The 21,060-nt window shown below is 35.6% G+C and overlaps 1 protein-coding gene across 6 annotated transcripts in view; it reads left to right on the top strand.

Moving 5' to 3' along the window:
* Positions 1–17,211, top strand: part of ARHGAP21 (Rho GTPase activating protein 21) — a 140,232-nt gene extending 123,021 nt beyond the window's left edge. For 4 of the 6 annotated variants that reach the window (XM_090266620.1, XM_090266623.1, XM_090266625.1 and 1 more), the window contains 13 exons: positions 708–992; positions 3,530–3,594; positions 3,701–3,840; positions 4,369–4,511; positions 5,262–5,417; positions 5,509–5,587; positions 6,269–6,342; positions 6,420–6,509; positions 9,641–9,766; positions 9,947–9,988; positions 10,304–10,409; positions 12,335–12,366; positions 15,459–17,211. In XM_090266620.1, the coding sequence (XP_090122746.1) occupies positions 708–992; positions 3,530–3,594; positions 3,701–3,840; positions 4,369–4,511; positions 5,262–5,417; positions 5,509–5,587; positions 6,269–6,342; positions 6,420–6,509; positions 9,641–9,766; positions 9,947–9,988; positions 10,304–10,409; positions 12,335–12,366; positions 15,459–17,147 (3,027 nt within the window). In that variant the 3' untranslated portion in view covers positions 17,148–17,211. The remainder of the gene's footprint in view (positions 1–707; positions 993–3,529; positions 3,595–3,700; positions 3,841–4,368; positions 4,512–5,261; positions 5,418–5,508; positions 5,588–6,268; positions 6,343–6,419; positions 6,510–9,640; positions 9,767–9,946; positions 9,989–10,303; positions 10,410–12,334; positions 12,367–15,458) is intronic. The other 2 variants (XM_090266621.1, XM_090266624.1) reach the window with 1 other exon arrangement.
* Positions 17,212–21,060: the final 3,849 nt, after the last annotated feature.

Raw genomic sequence — 21,060 nt, 5'->3', positions numbered from 1 at the left:
CAGTTCATTATTTTAAATTGTCTTTATAATTTCCTCATTTTGTAATACTGAGTTATATAAATGAATATCACAATATCACTATATGTTTCATTAAGTAGATTCCAATACAATGAAAATTTTGCAATTTTAAATATTGTAAGATTTCCTACAATATTCAGGCTGCTTATTTATAACAATATTTTAATATTGTCAAAAGAGTTTAAAAATTAAAAAAAAAAACTCACTTTGAATGTAACTATTATTACTTGACCATATAAAGTTGATCAATTTTGTTAATTTATTACTTAAATATACTGTTTTGGGATTTCCTTTTGCAATGTTTGTCATTTTCATGATATGACTTATCTTAAGCCTGACTTTCACTCAAAAGAATTTTCTGGCTGTTTTTTTTTTTCTTATTTTCTATTCCCTTAGCATTTTTAATATATTTTGCTATGCCTGTTTTTATCTTAATTACTTTGTTTATTTTCCTAACCAAATTGAAGTTGAGATTTCACTGTCCTTGATTTTGATATGACTATATTACCTAACTCGGTCTACACTCCACAACTTTTGTCCTTCATCTCCTAAGAAGTATATACTGAAGTGAATCAGACACCTGCTACATTTGGTATACATTTATGCTTAACAGTGTTGCTTAATGTGTTTATCCTGTCACTGCAATTTAGCCAAGAATTAAGTATGTGTGACTGTTTCATGTTTTCTAGCGAGTTGGTGGAAGCATCCGGCCATGGAAGCAGATGTATGTTGTACTTCGGGGCCATTCACTTTACTTGTACAAAGATAAACGAGAGCAGATGACTACATCTGAAGAAGAACAACCCATCAGTGTTAATGCTTGCTTAATAGACATCTCGTATAGTGAAACCAAGAGGAAAAATGTGTTCCGGCTCACCACACCAGACTGTGAATGCCTCTTTCAGGCCGAAGACAGAGACGATATGTTAGCCTGGATCAAGACCATCCAGGAGAGCAGCAACCTAAATGAAGAGGTATGGGTTCAAAATGATGTTGATAAAATCGGACATGTTTGTTCACATTTTTCTTATTTCTTTTTTTCTTTCAGAAGACTGAAAGAATCTGACACATTATTTTACTCCATTGAGCCACACCTGCCTGGCTTCTGATACAGTATTTTAAACAAATATAATAATATGCTTAAAAATAGTTGATCAAAAGGAAAACTCAACTGTACTATTTTTTATTATTTTTACTTACTGGAAAATCACCATTAGAACTAGAAAAATAGATTATTTGTATACTCCGCATACTTTTTCAGAGGCAGATCAGGGACTTTGGTTCCTAGTTCTGGTTATTACCTTTATGACTAAATAATTCCAGATCTGTCTTCTTATCTCTAAAACAGGAATGTTGTGTGACTTAAGTTATAGTGACAGTACTGCTCAAAACAAATTACTTTGTAAATACAAGAGATAATGACATGATGATTTTTACTGGTGGGATTATGCAGTTAAGAGTATAATATCACCTATTGTAATACATTAATTGGTTTTTAAGAAAAACTTGGATGATCAGAAATCATGTTACAAGCCAGTTTTCTTCTTCTTTTTTAAAGGTTTTGTTTATTCATTTTTAGAGAAAGGAGAAGGGAGGGAGAAAGAGAGGAAGAGAAATATCATTGTGTGGTTCCCTCTCGTGCACCCCAGCTGGGGCCCTGGCCCACAACCCAGGCATGTGCCCTGACTGGGATTTGAACTGGTGACCGTTTGTTTCGCAGGCCAGTGCTCAATCCACTGAGCCACATCAGCCAGGGTGCAGTTTTTCTTTTTAATAAGAAATAATGTTTAGGGACTTCAAGTGTTTTCTAGCTCATAATCATCAAGATATTTTAACAGTGTGAATTTCAGTAACAAAGGTAGTTTGTTAAGTGTATATAGCTAAATTTTAAACCGCAAGTTCAGCAATGATCATGTCTACCTTTTGAGTACCTTCTCTGTGTCATTGACAGTTTTTCTAACACATTGTTTTCACTTTTTGTGCCCATTGTTAGGATAAAAAGGAAAGTGCAACATTCTTTTCCCTTACTTTTTCTGCAGTACCCAGGAATGCATAAATTATCTGTCAGGTTATGCAATTTATCTTCTTTAATTATAGTCATTTCCATTATATCCAATTCAAATCATGTAAACTTAGGCCTGTGCTTTTTTTCTCTGATAGTTTACACCCTCCCTTGTTTGTGGTTAAAAGTTAACACCAGATTGTATCAGTACAACCTTTGTTCCACAACCACCACTACAAAGAGAGCATCAAACTTGAATTCTTGCAAAGAAACAAGAAGAATAAGAGCTTGGGTATAGATTTCAGCTTTCAGTGACAGTCCTATTTAAGAAGCACCTACTGTGTGCTAAGCATTCCATAGAGTGTTCTTGTTAAACTTCCTTCAGGTGACTTCATCTGTAAAACACAGAGGGCCCTCTTAAGGACTTAATGAGATAGAGCGTATGAAGAACTCATGCTGCCTGGTAGATAATAAGCATTTACTTAATGTTTGCCATTATCATCATCATTATCATCCAATATTAAGACACAGGTATTTTTTCCTGTTTTATAGATAAGAAAGTAATAATTCACTGTGCATATACCATATGGCACTCTTTTAAGCATTTTACATGAATTAGTCTCAGCAGCCATATGAATGTGTCCCATCATCATCATCACCATTTCCCAAACAAGGAAAGCCTGTGGCAAAGAGAGGTTATGTAATTTCTCCAAGGTCACATGGCTGATACGCACCAGGGCTAGCATTTAAACCAGGTAGTCTTATCCTATCTTAACCATATTATCTGTTAGGATGTGAGAAGAGTCATTTTGAATTTGACATTGACTCCAAAACCTGTATTTTTTGTAAATTACATTGTTTACTGTAATCAAAATGAGACAACTGAAAAATTTTTTTGAGAATACATGCCAGTGTATAATTGGAATCAATAGAAAAAAAAATCATCGCTTTTGAGTCATCGCTCTTAAGTTTGCCAGATAGCATATTATAAAAGTTACCTTGTTGAGATTTTTAAAAAAACTGTTTTGAGCTTTTCTCCTAATAATATCACTTCTGGCATTTAAATGACCCTTAATCTCACTACTCCTATAATTGTTAATTATTAACAATTTTGGCAGTATTTTTTCATCTTTGATCCAACTGACTGTTTTGTAGTGCTGATCGTTCTCTTCTGTTATTAGTGAGAGAAAAAACTGGCTCTCTGCTTCCCAGTAATGAATTAAAAATGACAGATTAATAACTTTGAACACTTGCTACTCACTGGTACTATTCTAAGTATTGCTGTGGTACAGAAAATAAACAGAAAACTCAGTGAGGGCAGCACTTGGAACATTTGTCATGTAGCAACCATAGGAGGTGATATTGAACAAAGGTTTGCTAACACCACCACTAAGAGTAAATATAGTGTCTTTATTGAATAAGTGAAGTAGGACAATAGAGAGCCTCAAAAAAAATAGAATTCCTATTTTTAGACTTGACTCTGAATTTTACCTTCTGTTTATTCTGTAGGACACTGGTGTTACTAACAGGGATCTCATTAGTCGAAGAATAAAAGAATATAACAGTCTGATGAGGTGAGAATTCCACCATGCGCATAAGTTAATTTGGATATAAAACATATAATTATTAAGAAACATGGATACAAAGTGTGTAGTTGTTAAGAAACTTCGTTTATTTCAGCAGCAAAGCAGAACAGTTGCCAAAAATGCCTCGCCAGAGCCTCAGCATCAGGCAGACTTTGCTTGGTGTGAAATCAGAGCCAAAGACACAAAGTCCACATTCTCCGAAGGAAGAGTCAGAGAGGAGGCTTCTCAGTAAAGGTACTAATGTTGGCATTCTCAGATAAAGTTATCAAATGAAATTATTTAAAATTGGGATTTTAAAGGTATTTTCATATTTTTCTGTACCATTTTTGCCAACCTCCACCCGGTATCCAGGTAGCTCAAAGACCACTATGGGTCTGGTCAAGGCCAAAGGGGCCTTTCCCTTTAAGGTGAGGTCCAAGGTGCCAGTTCTCATGATAACGACAAAGTGAAAGAACGTATAACACATACATTTACACTGCAAGTTTGATTAATTCGAATTTCTTGATTGTTTTAAAGAAAATTATGGTACAGATTGTAACAAGGTAAAGATGCATAACTGATAGCCATTAAATTATATGAAAAGTTAAAAGGAGTGCTGTATTAGGAAGAGAAGATAATATATTTTTGATAGATATAAGATATATTACAGCACAGGACTCTGATTTATGTAAATATTGATAAAGGATTTTTTAAGTCATGATTTAAACACTCATGTTTTCATTTTCTTTCTTATGTTGTTTTATTTTGAATAACAATCAAAAGATGATACCAGTCCTCCAAAAGACAAAGGCACATGGAGAAAAGGTATTCCTAGTATTATGAGAAAGACATTTGAGAAAAAGCCTGCTGCTACAGGAACGTTCGGGGTCAGACTGGACGATTGCCCACCAGCTCATACAAATCGGGTAGGAGATGCCAGCCAGCAGGATTTCCTAAAGCCTTCGTTCAGTTGTAGTCACAATAGGAGCCATTCAGATAACAGAGTACCTGTTGGTTTGCTGAGTTTTCCTGTTCATAGCTCACCTTAATTTCCCTAAGCGCTTTCTGACCTGTAAGGGTGTGTTGAGTAATTTTATCTTAATGCTTTTTTTTGGTGTATTGACTCTGAAATAGAATAATTATTCAGACATTAGGAGTGTATCTGAAATGGTCAGTAATAATTTATTTTCAAATCATGTGTGTTTCTGCTTTTAGCATCGTAAAAGAAGGATGAGAACAAGGACCTGACTAAGAAAGTATAATAAGTGTACTTATGTGTGTGTGTTTGCAATACCCGTGTTAGGATTCGTATCATGAGTTGATTGATGTTATTCTACCCCCACCCCCTTCTTTTTTTGACTTTATTCCTCTTTATTCAACTGAACTGTTCTCACAGTCTCCTTACTTGCTCTCGTTTCCTATTTAGACTGTTATCTCCCTGTGGACCTTTCCTTTCCTGTCTCGACCTATTTTCTCTTCCACTGTCTTAAGTATCTTTTGCTGGTTTTATCGGTTCCCAATTCTGTATCATCTATATTCATTATTTTCTCTATGAAAAAGCTGTAATTTATGCATTTCCTTTTGGATGAAAATGGCCTTTTAGCTACAGTATATATCTACTAACTAAATATAAAGATTGGTATTATATTAAATAAAATGTCTTTCTTGTTTTGCAGTATATTCCATTAATAGTTGACATATGTTGCAAATTAGTTGAAGAAAGAGGTCTTGAATATACAGGTATTTATAGAGTTCCTGGGAATAATGCAGCCATCTCAAGTATGCAGGAAGAGCTGAACAAGGGAATGGCTGACATCGATATACAAGATGATGTAAGTTGTTTATTTCTGTGTGGATAACTGATGTGTTTTTCCTTTTGTGGTATTGACTGCAAAACTACTATATTTCTGTTTTGCCACTTAGAAATGGCGAGATTTGAATGTGATAAGCAGTTTACTAAAATCCTTCTTCAGGAAACTCCCTGAACCTCTCTTCACAAATGGTGAGTTAATGCCCACAACAGAAACCAGATGAAACAGTTAAAAATTACATTGTTGGAAAACATAGAATATGAAATTGAAGGAGAAGAAAATGTTTTTGTCTAAGGAAACAGGAGATTTTGTTTAGTTCTTATTTATATATAAGGCATAATTATGTGCTGTTTTTCGTCATTTGGAGTTTTTTCCTCGTAAATATCAATGAAAAGCAGAATTTGTAAAAAATTATTTAGGCTCAATAAAATGTATAATCTGTTCATTCACATTTGCAGTCAAGTTAAAGAGATATTTTATTATTGTTTTGAGTCAAAAGTCTTCAGATCCTAACAATATACAATAAGTAGAAAAATATGTTTTTAGTCAAGGCGAATATTTGACTTATATAAGACACTGTACTAAATGTTGCAGTGTGGGGGAGAGAAAAAAATGTACAAAGTGTATAAATACTGGATGGTACCTGCAGGGAACTTACATCATAGAATTTTTTTTTTTTTTTTTTGATGATAAGGGTTAGATGATCATTAAAAACTATAGTAGTTTTAGAGACTTATATCTCAAAGCTATTTGGGTCTTTCCCACATTTGTTAAATTGTGGTTTGAAATTAAACCTTAAAGGAAAACTAGATTACAACTCATCTAAGCAATTTAAGATAAATTTGCTTTATTGTTCTTATTGTTGTTGTCAGATAAATATGCCGACTTTATTGAAGCCAATCGTAAAGAAGATCCTCTAGATCGTCTGAAAACGTTAAAAAGACTAGTAGGTATTGTTTTATATTTCTAGAGGTATACCTAAAATTCAGCATCTAAACCCATTGTGAAAATAATATGTTTCAGATTCACGATTTGCCTGAACATCATTATGAAACACTTAAGTTTCTTTCGGCTCATCTGAAGACAGTGGCAGAAAATTCAGAAAAAAATAAGGTATGTAAAAAATGCACACCAAAGCAATGTACTTCCACCAGTGACTTTAGTTGAAAAGATATGCTTCATTGCTTCATGCTAACTAATCAAATACCTGTATAGGGTTATAATTCAATAAAATCTCTAAAATACATCATATTGGCTGATTGATATCCCTAAAGATCCCTCCTAAAAGCAAAAGATCCTAAGATAACAGTTATCATTTTTAAAAGACATTTGTTTTCATTTATCCATCAAGAAAAATGAAAAAGGCAGAAATTTCATTTCATTTGTTTTTAAAGATTTTATTTATTTTTAGAAAGAGGGGGAGGGAGGGAGAAAGAAAGGGAGAGAAACATCAGTTGGTTGCCCCTTGCTCACCCCCAACTGGGGACCTGGCCCACAACCCAGGCATGTGCCCAGGCAGGGAATTGAATTGATGACCTTTCAGTTCTCAGGCCAACAGTCAATCCACTGAGCTACACTAGCCAAGGCTCATTTATTTTTCAATTGTATTTTTCAGATATTTTGAATAGGCAACATTTGCATGATACAACAGTCAAAATGTACCAAATAATAATAAATACAGTGAAAAACAATAGACATTTCTGTATTGTTTGCTTAGTTTTAAGCAGATAAGGCCTTTTCTTTGTGGTTTTTAACATTACCTTTATTAAACACATTCAAATTTGTGATTCCTTAATATTATTTAATACTCAGTTCATGTTCAGTTTTTCCAGACTAGTATGTGGACCTTGTTTGAATATTGATTTAAACAAACAACAGTAAAGACACTTCTTTAAATTATTGTCCAAACAAGGTGCACATATTGTGATTGACACATTATATAGCCTTAACTTATCACCATTCTCATCACTCAGTGGCGATGGTTGCCTCATTCCGTTATGTCAGTAGAGGCGGCAAATGATGATTCTGACTCCCAGGCATGACTTCTTAAAATACTTAAACACGGGCATTTTGGTTTCTGGAGAAGAAAAAAAAAGAAACAGAATGCCACAAGCTCAGGCATACTGCTGTCATTGCTTTTTCTAAGGAAGATAACCTGTTTAAGGTGGAGAAAAATGCTTTCATTCAGGTCAGCTTAGTGGTTCTTCATGTGCTGGAAGATAGTTGCTAACAGTTGTAGTAAGGCTGGATTGCCAGAACAATGTGAACCCCTATTACCTATAAATCGAGAAGATTACAAGCAGTGTTACAATTTCCTTTAGACAATCAGTTTCCTCAAGTGATAGGGCTATAAAAAAGAGGGAAAGAAAAGAAAGCCTATATTAATTGATTGTACTATTTCCAGAAGTTCATATAGTAGGAGTCAAAAAGTTGTCAATTATAGTTGAAATATTTTCTAACTATTTCAGCATTTTCCAAAGTGTAGTATATCATTTGTCAGTTTTGCTGGGTGTTACTAAGAGTTACTGGGAAAATAGTGTTTGATGGTCTAATTAGTTTAGAAAGCACTGAATTAAACAAAATAGAACTGATATCTTTACTGCAGGTTTTTAAGAATCTTTAATATATTAACACTGTGAGTCTTGAATAAGGATAGAAGGCATTTCATTCCCCAGACTTATTTGACTACATGTTGTGGGGCATCTTTCAAAAAATACAGAATTTGTTTTAAGTAATTAATGAATTCATAAACTGAACTACATATGTTATTAGTTTTATAAGGAAAACAGCTAAAACTGTATACCCACATAATAAGTATCACTGTATATATAAAATAATAAGGCATGTTATTGTTAGTCTAAAAATTTAATGAAATTATAGACAAGAATCTAGTAAAAATTTTACAGAAGCCTTTGAGGTGCTGAACTTTTGTTTTTTGATGGAAGGATGAGGTGACTACATTTTCTAGAGGGAAAATGAGAAATATGCCTTATGTGCCCAGTTTAAGTAAACCCCACCTGCAGTCATTTTCTTTTTTTTTTTTATTCTTTTTTAAACTTAGACTTTCATTTTACTTATTTTTAGAGAGAGGAGAAGGGAGGGAGAAAGAGAGGGAGAGAAACATCAATGTGTGGTTGCCTCTTGCCCTCCCCCAACTGAGTACCTGGCCTACAACCCAGGCATGTGCCTGACTGGGAATTGAACCAGCCACCCTTTGGTTTGCAGGCCAGTGCTAAGTCCACTGAGCCATACCAGCCAGGGTTGCAATCATGTTTTCTTTCTACTCAGTCAACTTTCTGTGGAAATACTGACTTCAATTACAAGTTAGAAGCCTAACAGTTACTTCAGAATTAGAAAGGATCTCTGGGCTTTCCACTTTGTACCATATCTGAGAGGCTTGTATATGCATGTGTGAATGTGTGTGTGTGCATGTGCATGCCTCTCACAAAATCGTATAGTAGTGTAGTTCCCTAAACAGTTTTTTTTTTTCCAATGAGGCTTTTCAGTTCTGTGGTCATTTGTAACCCCTTGGTATGTTTTCAGGGTTGATGAAAGTTATTTAACATTTGAATCAAATCCTAAGTTCAAAATATTACAGCAGACACTATAAGATATAACGAAGGAAAACAAAAGATCTATACCTTTGATAACTGTGTAATTTAACATGGTAATGAATATACAAACATGTTATGAGGCATTCAGATTGATGCAAGGATAGGCAAAGAACTTCAGAACATTTGGTTGAAGTAAAAATTGATTCAGAAGGAATATCTCCAGACATTTGGTTTTTACATAGTAGGGATTTTGCTATACAATTAGGGCAAATTTGGAAAATTTTGTGTATCATTTCTGTTTTTTAGTTTTGGTGGGAGAGGTTTCCATATTTTCTAAGTTTTTTTCCTTTGTTATTAATATTTTTTTTGTCACTTAATTTAGCTTCAGTAATATTAGTTTCAAACTACATCAATTGCTTTCTATTGACTTCTGGAAGAAAAGAATGCCAATTGAGCATTGTCCATTGTCATTAAAGCAGGAGAAAGAAGTTGTGCAGAGGTTAACTTAGGGAAATCTTAACTAGGAGACTTTCTTTATTTTACACACACATCAGTCCACCATTCTTCTCTGAATTCTTTTTCATCAAAAGAACCTGTCAGAAATAAAATGCCAAATATGCAATGGGACTTTAAACCTATTTTCTTAAGAAAAAATTGTGATTTTTTTCCAATATCGTATTTTTATTTTAGATGGAACCAAGAAACCTAGCAATAGTTTTTGGCCCAACTCTTGTGAGAACATCTGAAGATAACATGACGCACATGGTCACCCACATGCCGGATCAGTACAAGATCGTAGAGACACTTATCCAGCATGTAAGTTTATGTTTCACTGCATCAGAAAAATTCTTTCTCCGTGAGCAGCTGATAGGACAGAAGTTGGTTATGATATTTTTGGGGGATAATTACCTTTCTCTGTATTCTGTGCTCCAAAATATAGATCTATTTAGAGAGTTGTTTAATTTCTCTTTTTACCTTTTTTATTTTAAATTTTAGCATGACTGGTTTTTCACAGAAGAAGGTGCAGAAGAACCTCTTGTAAGTAATGTCCAGCAGCATTTGCACTCTGTTGTTTTCATTTGGGACACCAGACCCTGAAGCTACAATGTCAGCCTCCTGCTTTGTATGCTCTTACCCACGCTGCACCCTGGCAGCAGGCCTATAGCTCTTCAGTTTCTAAGCTAAAGAAAATACAAGTATGATGCTCATTGCATAGTTAATTATATGTAAAGAAGGTAAAACATTATGACCATGTGCTCCACTCAGTATTGTGTCTTTTATTAAATGTTGCTTGAATTTTAAAGAAAGTATCTTTGAAGAGATGATGAAGAGCTCTTTGTTTATTAACCATAGACAACAATGCAGGAGGAAAACACAGTGGACTCGCAGCCAGTGCCCAACATAGATCATTTACTCACCAACATTGGAAGGACAGGAGTGTCCCCTGGAGATGTATCAGGTAACGCTAGCCTGGGCAGTATCAAGCTCTAGGTTAAAAGCTAAATTCTTAAAACATGAAAGTAAATCAATCATAAGTAACAATTCACTATAATTTTTTTCCTTTTCTTTTTTTTTCTTTCTAATAAGAACTAAAACTCCCTTTTCTGATTGACCTTAATTATCTTCCAATGACTATAATGCCATTATATGACTGTAATGCATGGAGTTACAGTGCTTGTCAAAATGGAAATATGAGGGAAATGAGCATGCGAACCACTGTTTTGTTCTTTCTTTCTTTTTTTTTTTAATTCACAGTTTCCATGTAATAGTCATCACGAGGTAAAACAGATATGTGCTACTGAATATGCGGTTGCTGTGATGGCAGAAAGTATGGTCTAGAGTGTATAAGTAGCTCTTATTCTTGGGCTAGACGTTCTGTTTAAAAGCAGCAAGGAAAATATGTTGAACTGCTAATGGGCACCATTTTCAGAAATACAGTATATTATTTGTCACTATAGATGTCACAATAAAAGTCAACTTATTTGACATTTTCTTCTGTTTTCTCCTGTCACCCTAACGTTTGGTTAAGTATTAGTTCTTGTAGGCTCTTTTGATGCAAATTTTCTCCTGCCAAACTGTTGCACTAACCTAGCATGTTGTTTTACACAATGTTCTCCCTTTGTCTCTAGTTCTTGTTCTAGTCCTAAAGGGTTTTTTTCAGCACTTACTGACACAGGCAAATCTATACTGATGTTGAACAGGCGAAGTGGGAGGAGTCTATCACACGGTAATGTCGCTAGTGGATTCTGTGGTGTCCCTGATGGACAGCTGGAACTGTAGGAAGAAGGAGGATTGCTGTCCACACTGTAGCTGCCTTGTCTGCAGAAACCCCCGATTCTTGTAAATGCAAACATCGTTGATCTGTGGTGTAAATTTTCTCATAAGATTCTTGTAAACAGATCAATACTACTTTCTTAAAAGTTTTTCTGCTGTTTCTTGTTATTTCTGAAGCAGACCATGAGGAGAAATAGCATGGTATGGTCTACCAGTTCTTAAAGTCATACAGCATTTAGCCATGTGTTAAAAGGGGCGTGGCACGGGGCTCAGCTCATTACTTCTGAAAATCAGTTTCCCTAAAGTCAAAACATAAAATTTCAAAATTGGTATGATCCGGGATAGTGCTAGCCCCTTCCTACCCTCTTTATAATTGTATAATCTGAGTTTTTGCCAGACAGTAAAATTATGGTCTCCATTTTTCCATTTCCATAATAGCATTTATTAGTAGATAATTACAAAACTGGTAGCAATTTAAACAAACTAGTCAAAAAGATCCCTGACTGCACAGATATGAAACTGGGGTCTCAATCACAAAGGTCAGCATTATTTAATATAAAACCAAAGTGACCTGAAAGCAGGGTTATCCTGATGCCTCTTTTGCATCCATATGCATACAGTATGTGCTTATAAAATTTAAGTTTGACAGTCTGACAAAAATCAACATGAATATTCCGAGTATGATTGTCTCAATTTGTAGCTAGGGCAGCAAAGAATCTTAAAAGTTCTACATTGTGTATCAGTTTCAGATACAGGATGTGGTACATAGTACAATTCCTAAAAAGGTCTTCAAGCTTCTTTATTGCTAGATTTAATACTAGAAAGTTTAGTGAGCACTAGCATTTCTGTTTTCGTTAGTATAGGGCTCCTTTGCCATCCTCTCATTGAGCTGGTTCTGCCTACAATTCACAGCACTCTCTCATGGCGGTGGCTTTCTGTGGTGCAGCTTGCATCTTTGTGAGCTCTGACTATCCACTGTGTTCAATGGTTTTGTTTGAGTTTTGCTTTTCCATTTTGTTCTGTGCCTGTCTTTTCCATAAGTTCTGCATTGTTTGTTGAAAGAGGTAAAGATTGACTAATACTGACCATGTTTTATTTAACTTCTCACAGATTCAGCTACTAGTGACTCAACAAAATCTAAGGTAAATTGTTTTGTATGATTGTGAAATATTTTAGGGGGGAATTGCTTTTTGGCCAATTACTATGATCATTATACAAATGCATCCCCATCTGTGTCCGATGACACAGGTGAACGAGGTTTCATCAAGGGAAAAATGAGTTCTAAGAAGAGAATATGGTAGAAGAATACTGGATTGTGAGTTGGAATGTTGGGTTTCTCTCAGCATAGTTTTGCATAATTCAAAGAAGTAGGCTTTACTTTCTCATTTCTTAACATGAAAAGTTTCTAACATACAAAAGTAGAGAGAATAGTATAATGAGCCCTCATTATCTATCTCCACAATTAACTCAGGGCCAAGTTTATTTCATCTGCATGCCACTCAAATATCATTATATATGTAAATATTTCAATAGCAATACAGATTTTTTTGTTATTATATATTTTTATAGAAATTATATATTTTAGCAAAATAACTAATTTTGTTTTTATGATCAATATTTTTAATATAATTTGTGTGCCACTGACACCATCACCAAATGACACAATTTTTTGAGTAGTCTTTAGGAAGTTTTTATATTTCTTAGACACTGTTTTATTAATTCAATCTATTTAAACTTTGTTTTACTGAGACAGTAGCAACTAGAATTGTCAATAAAGTTCTTAAAACATTTTCAACTTGGAAATGAGATATGAATTTTACTCATATTTAAATATAATGGGTTGTATACAATTAAATGTAATTCTCGCAGAAAATATTAAAAACTATTATTATATCATGTTATTCACTGTCACATATTTTCACCATCTTTTGCATTAACTTTTTATTTTCAATAATTTTAAACCTACAGAAAAATTACTAGAATAATAGTTAGCATGAAAATCTTTTACTCTAGACTCATAAGTTGGTAAATCTTTATTGTTTTTTTATTTTTCTGAACCATTTGAGAGTTACTTAATACACATAACACCTTACCCCTAAGTATTTCCCCAATTGTGTGTTTTTTATTTCTTTATACAGAATACAATCAAGAATAATTTCTTGTATTCAGTTGTCAGGTCTCTTTAGTCTTCTTTAATCTAGAACAGTTACTCACCTTTTTTGCCAGAATATAAAATTTTAGGTTTAGATTTTAGATTTCAGACCTCTTGGAAATTCATGCCTTCCCTGTTATTAAATGCATATTTCTTAATCTGTTGTGATAGCCATTTCTTTATCTTAATTATGGTGGTATTTATCCCATGCTTGTAAAATAATGGCTCTCCAAATGGTATAATTCTTTGTAACAGTTTCTCAATTGTAAAATAGTCATTTGCGTCAACACATATTTTATGGTCATAAATGTCTAGAAGTTTAAAGGGAACCCTAGTAAATCTAGAAGAAAACATAAAGTTATTTCTTCTCACCTAAATAATGAAATTGAGATGTTTAAAGGTGAGTCACTTGCTCAGTACCATACACAGCAAGCTGCAGGCAGGAAGGTCCGCTCTCCTAATTCAGAGCTCTGTCCAAACCATTATCTATCCCCTACCGTCTTTAGCACAATGTGTTAAAATGTGAATGACCATTAGAAATGTACAGGATAATTATGAAATCCTTTAAACTTATCAAAAACAAAGTTCTATTAATCTGTGATTTCATTTTGGTGAATTATTCTTAATATGACAATCTAAATTTGTTTTTCAAAGCCTTCAGTATGGGAGTTTGGGCGAGTCTTAAAATTTTTATGACAGTAGAGAAATACACTTTTGGTTATTCAGCATGCTTCCTGCCTGCCTGCTTTCTTGTGTTAAATGGTGTGTGGTAACCCAACAAGGGTTTATTGACCTTACCACCACCATTTACGTAGCATATAGGCATATGAACAAGTTAATTGAATGTTGTCATCAAGAACCTGTTGTGCATAGCTAAAAAAGCCAGTAATCTGCACCACAACTTTATCAATAACAGTGCACTAAAGTGTTTCTTTGGTAAGGACTCAAGATCTTCCATTGACCTTATGTTATTTGAATTTTTTAAAAAAATATTTGTTTATTTATTTGTTTATTTATTTATTTTTAGACAGGGGGGACAGGAGAAAGAAAGGGAGAGAAACATCACTGTGTGGTTGCCTCTCACACCCCCAACTGGGGACCTGACGTGCAACCTAGTCATGCGCCCTGACTGGGAATCAAACCAGCGACACTTGGTTTGCAGGCCAATGCTCAACCCACTGAGCCACAGCAGCCAGGGCTCTATTTGAATTTTTTGATTTTGTTATTACCTTAGATAAATGAAGACATTATCAACCTGATTTCCCTAAGGCAAGTTCCTAAAGTCCAGCCTTGCCAAAATAATGGAAGACCAAAGAGTCCCTTATCTTAATGAGCTTATCAGATACAATATCTTTATCGTAGGCTATCTGTAATTAGAAAATTGAAGTCAGTCATGAGATTTCAGTAACCTATTTCAGAATACTGTATTCAGCTATGTCAGAATATTAACTCTTACACCTGACAGAACCTTAAGTATGAGCACTGCAGAAGCAGGGAAAGTCAGTAGGGACAGGGGAATTAACAAGCATAGGAGAGCTGGATTGCACTGAACACAAAATACTTCTTTCAAAGATAGATGTCTCTGAGCTGTGATATGGCAGTTAAATAACACCTGCATGACTTGGCAGTAAGTACTACTAGGCAAGAAATTGGACTAGTTACATTAAAAGTAAATTTTTTCTAAAATTATCTTTCCAAAAAAATTTATTTATTTATTTATTTTGAGAGAGAGAGGAAGAAAAGGAGAGAAACATCAATGTGTGGTTGTCTCTGGGGCTCCCCCAACTGGGGACGTGGCCCACAACCCAGGCATGTGCCTTGACTGGGAATCAAACTGGCATCCTTTGATTTGCAGCCTGGCACTCAATCCACTGAGCGACTGCAGCCAGGGCTAAAATTATCTTTATATATAGATAAATAAAAATATATCTTAAAGGAGGGATAAAAACTAATTACATTTATTAATGCTTCTAGAGCTTTAGTATGGATAATTTAGTACGAAATATCTGGGGGAAAACCCTTTCAGAAAAGGAACTTGATAATGTTCTTACGCTCAATATCTCATTTCTGATTGCTTCTCAGGGTTCTTGGGGATCTGGAAAAGATCAGTATAGCAGGGAACTGCTTGTATCCTCCATCTTCGCAGCTGCTAGTCGCAAGAGGAAAAAGCCAAAAGAAAAAACACAACCTAGTAGCTCAGAAGATGAACTGGACAATGTGTTTTTTAAGAAAGAAAATGCAGAACTGTGTCACAACAATATTAAAGAAGAAGCCAAAAAAGAGAGTGAGACATCAGGAAGAAAACAGAGGACTGTCATTTCCAAAGAAAATAATGCTAAGAAAGATAGCAGTGCAACGAAAGATGAAAAGATATCGCTGCAAAGAGAGAGCATGCCATCCGAAGAACCTTCACCCCCACACAATTCAAAACACAACAAGTCACCCACCCTGAGCTGCCGCTTCACTGTCCTGAAAGAGAGCCCCAGATCCCTTTTGACCCAAAAGTCCTCCCACTTTGAAGAGACAGGGTCGGACTCTGGCACTTTGCTTAGCATTTCTTCTCAGGCTTCTCTGGCAAGGTTTTCTGCTAAGAAATCCACCAGTCCAGAAACTAAACGTGGTGAGTTTTTGGCCAATGTTAGCACCATCACCTCAGATTATTCAACCACGTCGTCCACTACGTACTTGACCAGCCTTGACTCCAGCCGACTGAGCCCCGAGGTGCAGTCTGTTGCAGAAAGTAAAGGAGACGAGGCTGACGATGAGAGAAGCGAACTGATCAGTGAAGGGCGGCCTGTGGAGACTGACAGTGAGAACGATTTCCCCGTTTTTCCCACCGCTTTGACTTCCGAGAGGCTTTTCCGAGGAAAACTGCAAGAAGTCTCTAAGACGAGCCGGAGAAATTCAGAGGGAAGCGAAGTAAGTTATACTGAGGGAAGTTTAACGCCCAGTTTGGATAGCCGAAGACAGCTCTTCAGTTCCCATAAGCTGATTGAATGTGATACGCTGTCCCGGAAAAAATCCGCCAGGTTCAAGTCAGACAGTGGGAATCTAGGGGATGCCAAGAATGAGAAAGAAACACCTTCAATAACCAAAGTATTTGATGTTATGAAGAAAGGAAAGTCAACAGGGAGTTTACTAGCACCAGCCAGGAGTGACTCAGAAAAACAGGAACCCACTTGGAAAACGAAAATAGCAGATCGGTTAAAACTGAGACCACGAGTCCCAGCAGATGACATGTTTGGAGTAGGAAATCAAAAGACGAGTGCTGAGACTGTTAAAAGGAAAAACATCAAACGTCGTCATACACTCGGAGGGCACAGAGATGCTTCAGAAATCAGCGTTCTGAATTTTTGGAAAGTACAGGAGCAGAGTGAGGAGAGAGAGTCTGAACTTTCAGCTGTGACTCGGTTAAAGCCCAAATGCTCGGCCCAGGACTTGTCCATCTCAGACTGGCTTGCAAGGGAGCGCTTACGCACCAGTACATCTGACCTTAGCAGAGGAGAAACGGGGGACTCCCAACAGGATTCTGGCACATTAGAAATTTCCATGACAGACACATCCATGTCTTTTCAGTCCGATGCTGGCAGTTCTCCCACCTTGGCTTCAGCTAACAGGCCCCTTCTTTCCATACCACCACAGTCACCTGACCAAATAAATGGAGGAAACTTCCAGAACATGAGCCAAAATGCTAGTTCTGCAACTAATGCCCAACCTCATAAACTGTCTGAGTCCCCAGGCACTAAAGCACAGCTTCATCCCTGTCTTTAAACTGGGGATATGTCCACAATAGCAAATAAAAAGCTACTGTTACACGTTCCAGTAACTCTGTAAATATATTCTCCTACCAGAATTGTTATTATGCAGCCCTCATTTGGGCTGGTTTTATCATTTTGCACTGTGAAATAGCTTTACAGTGCATTACTACAGCCAGAAGAACATATATATATATATATATATTTAAAAATATATTGGATAGTTGTATACAAATGAGTAAGGTATTTGTTGCAACTTACTACATAGCGTATATCCAAGATTACTGAAGAAAATAGCTGGCATTAGTGTGCAGCAAATTTGTTCTTTTGGTTTCATCACTAACAAAAGTGCCTCATCATAAAAATCCATTTGGTTTTTAGGGTGCCATATTGTTAAAATTAGATAACTTAACATTAAATAAATGAATGCGTTTTATGGGTAACAAATTTCATTACATTTACCAGTTTTAACACAGGTGGATACAGAACTTCCATTCTTTAGTCATTCCAGGTGGATCTCTAAGTTTTATATTCAAACTTTTAATACAGTTTTTGAGTTTTGTGTGACTTGAATTTTTAATCTTTCTGTAAAATACGTAACTTAAATGAACATATTATATGTGTATCTTTTCTTCAGATACCAGATTTGATATAAATGTTGTAACATAGATGTGTAGATAGTGACCTGGATAGAACTGGCTTCTTTATTGAGAAGAATATAATTCTGCATGAGGACTTAATGAATCCAAACCCATGTCATGCCTGTGTGCATACCCACTTAAACACTGGAAATAAAAATTGTTTTGGTGAACTTTGCATGGCTTGAAACTTATTCTAATGTATTTTAAAATGTGATCCACTTATAACTACCTTAATTGGTCCTGACTTTAAAAAATTACCTACTCTATTTATATATTCTTTCTCTCCTCTTTTCTGCTCTGGTTGGCAGGAATCTCTTATAAATGTTTACATTGGCCTAACCCCACTTTTGTACACAGATACTTTTCTAGATAAGGTAACATAGTAGTCTCCACTTATCTGTGGAAGGTACGTTCTGAGAACCCCAGCAGATAGTACCAAACCCTAATCAACTTCTACTACTCTGCTGGGAATGTGGCAGAAGCTTCTTTACTGGAAGACACCCTCTCCAGTAATCTTTATATCTTTCCGTTCAAACCTGTTCCTGAGTCTGTGTGACTATCCTTTACTTGCAGTAAGTCAGTAAGTGACTTGCTATCATTTGTCTCAGGGGATCCCTGCTGGAATCTTTCTACAGGCTCACTGCTTTCTGGCACAACACATTGCCACTAGTTGAACCCATTTTTCTTTTTTTCCCCAACTTTTCTTTATTGATTATATTGTTACAATAGTTCCAATTTTCTCCCCTTTACTCCCCTCCACCCAGCAACTCCCTCCCCCAGCAATCCCCCCCCAAGTCCATACCCATGGTTTGTAAAAAATAACTATCCTTCCCTCTCAGATATTAAGACCCTTTGTAATCTTGTAAAGGACAATGGGCGAAGGTCTCAAGCTCCTCTAGCTGCTTCAAGCTGGACATGGTCGTCGTCCTACCTACCCTTGGGTCCAGAAATCCCTAATAATAGTGGGGGTGTGGAGGGGAGGGTGGCCTTCCCACATGGGGAAGGATTGTGCAGACTCCAGGTCGGTTGGCTGTCCCCGGACAATGGCGTGCTTGGTTTAACAGGCTGGCATCATTGTTGTGTTCTGGGGGCAACAGACTTGGCGAAAAGGGTGAACCCATTTTTCGTTCGTGTCTCCAACCACAGATTTAATGCCTTTTCCATTTTATCTTATTAAATCACTGTGTGGCAGTAACTTTCGCAGTTTGAGTTGGGATAGCTAAACTAGAATAAATTTATTTTTCTTCACAATTTTATGGATAAAAGATTTGTTCTTACCACAGATCTTAGCAACCTCAGCAAATGATTTTTTTCTTTCCTTATTAAGGTGAGAACATTCACCTTTTCACTTAAAGGAAACACGTTTCAGCTTCTGTTTGGCAATCCAGATTGCCAGCATCACTACTCTAGCACTTTGGGCACAAACACTGTGAGACTGTGACAGGTGACTGGATAATCAAGCCCGTGGCTACCAAGTGACTAAGGTGGCAGGAAGAAACTATAGGGTGAGATGCTGGATCAAGGGATGTTCAGGTCCCAAACGGGATGGAGTGAAACAGCGAGGGATTTCATCACACTACTTGAACAGTGAAGAAATTAAAACTTATTAATTGTTCATTTCTGGATTTTTCTACTTAGTATTTTTGGGTCTGATTTGACTACAGGTAGCTGAAATTGCAGGTAATTGGCGGGGGTAACTATTGACAGTGTATGTTTACCTTTTCTTGGAGATAACTGAGTGAAAACAACATGAATTTGGGAGTCAAACCAACTCTGTGCTTTCTAGATATGTAAACTCAAATTATTAACCTCTGGATTTATTCCCTCATAGAAACAATGACAATAGTATCTTTTTCAGGGTTATTAGATTTAAATAAGACACTGTTCCAGACAGAGTGCCTGCTGCATGCTACTTGCAAAGTACATCAAAACTATTGTTAGAAATAATGGATAATTTTTAAAAATCTTAGAATGTTAAGACTGAGAGGGCCTTAAAAATCAAGGTTCTCAACCTTGTCAGGTCCAGTTTTCTCTTTCTGTAAAAAATACTTTGTAATTTCTTTTTTACTGTTTTGAAATGGAATTCATAGATAATATAACATCTGTATAATCTACATATGTTACTTGATATATTTTCAATGTAGAATGATTCTGAGAAACGATAAAAGGAAAGTTATAAAATAATAATTATTTCAACACGTGAGGTAAGTAGAGTCACTAACAATGCAATGTATCAGCCTTTCTTGTTTTCTAATTTCCATTGTGACTTTTTCTTTAACCTGTGAGTTATTTAAATATGTATTGTTTAATTTCCAAATATTTGGAAGGTTTCTATTTCTAGTTATCTTTTTAAAAAATTGATTTCTAGCATAATTCCACGTGATAATTAAAAATACCCTAATAGTTTTCAGTTGTTTGAAATGTTTATTATAAACTAGCATCTGATTAATTTTGATAAACATGTTCTGTCCATTTGAAGAGAATGTATATTCTGTCATTATTGGCTGCTCTATTATATTGATTAAGTCAGCCTTCGTGTTTTTCAAATCTGTATCCTTACTGATTTCATACCTGGTTCTTTTCAGTTCCTGAGAGGTGATATAGTCTTGTGTTATGGTTGTAGACTTATACATTTTTTTCTTTTAATGTTTTTATTACATGTTTTGAAGTTAGTTTCTTAGGTGGACATAAATTTAGAATCATTTTATTGTCATAGTAGATTGACCCTTTGATAAATATGGAATGCCCTTTGCTATGTCTAGCAAAGCTGCTTAAATTTTATTTTACATGATATTAGTGTAGGTGTACCAGTTACTTCTGGTTAGTGTTTTCATAATAAATCTTCGTCCTTTTACTTCTAACACTTCATGCTTATATTTTTCAGGTTATCTCTTGTGGCAGCATATAGATGTGTTGTTGTTTTAATGTAATCTGGTAATCTTTGTCTTCTAATTGAAATATGTAATCTAGTTACATTTTTTAATCCTCACCCAATAATATAGTTATTGACTTTTTTTTTTTTTTTTTTTTTTTAAAGAGAGAAGAAGGGAAAGGGAGGGAGAGGGAAAGAAACATTGATCGGTTGCCTCTAGTGCATGCCCCAGCCAGGAATCAAACCCACAACCTAGGTACATGCCCTGACTGGGGATCACACCCACAGCCTTTTGGTGTATGGGACGGTACTCCAACCAACCAAGCCACCTTGGTTTAATGTAATTCTGTTGTATTTGGATCCATATCTGCCATCTTAATACTTATTTTTTATACTTGGTCCACAAGTTTTATGTA

Source organism: Furipterus horrens, unplaced genomic scaffold (assembly GCF_987537825.1).
Source record: "Furipterus horrens unplaced genomic scaffold, mFurHor1.1.pri manual_scaffold_2, whole genome shotgun sequence".
Lineage (NCBI taxonomy): Eukaryota > Metazoa > Chordata > Mammalia > Chiroptera > Furipteridae > Furipterus > Furipterus horrens.
Note: the sequence above shows the minus strand (reverse complement) of the source record. Positions and strands in the feature narration are given on the sequence as shown.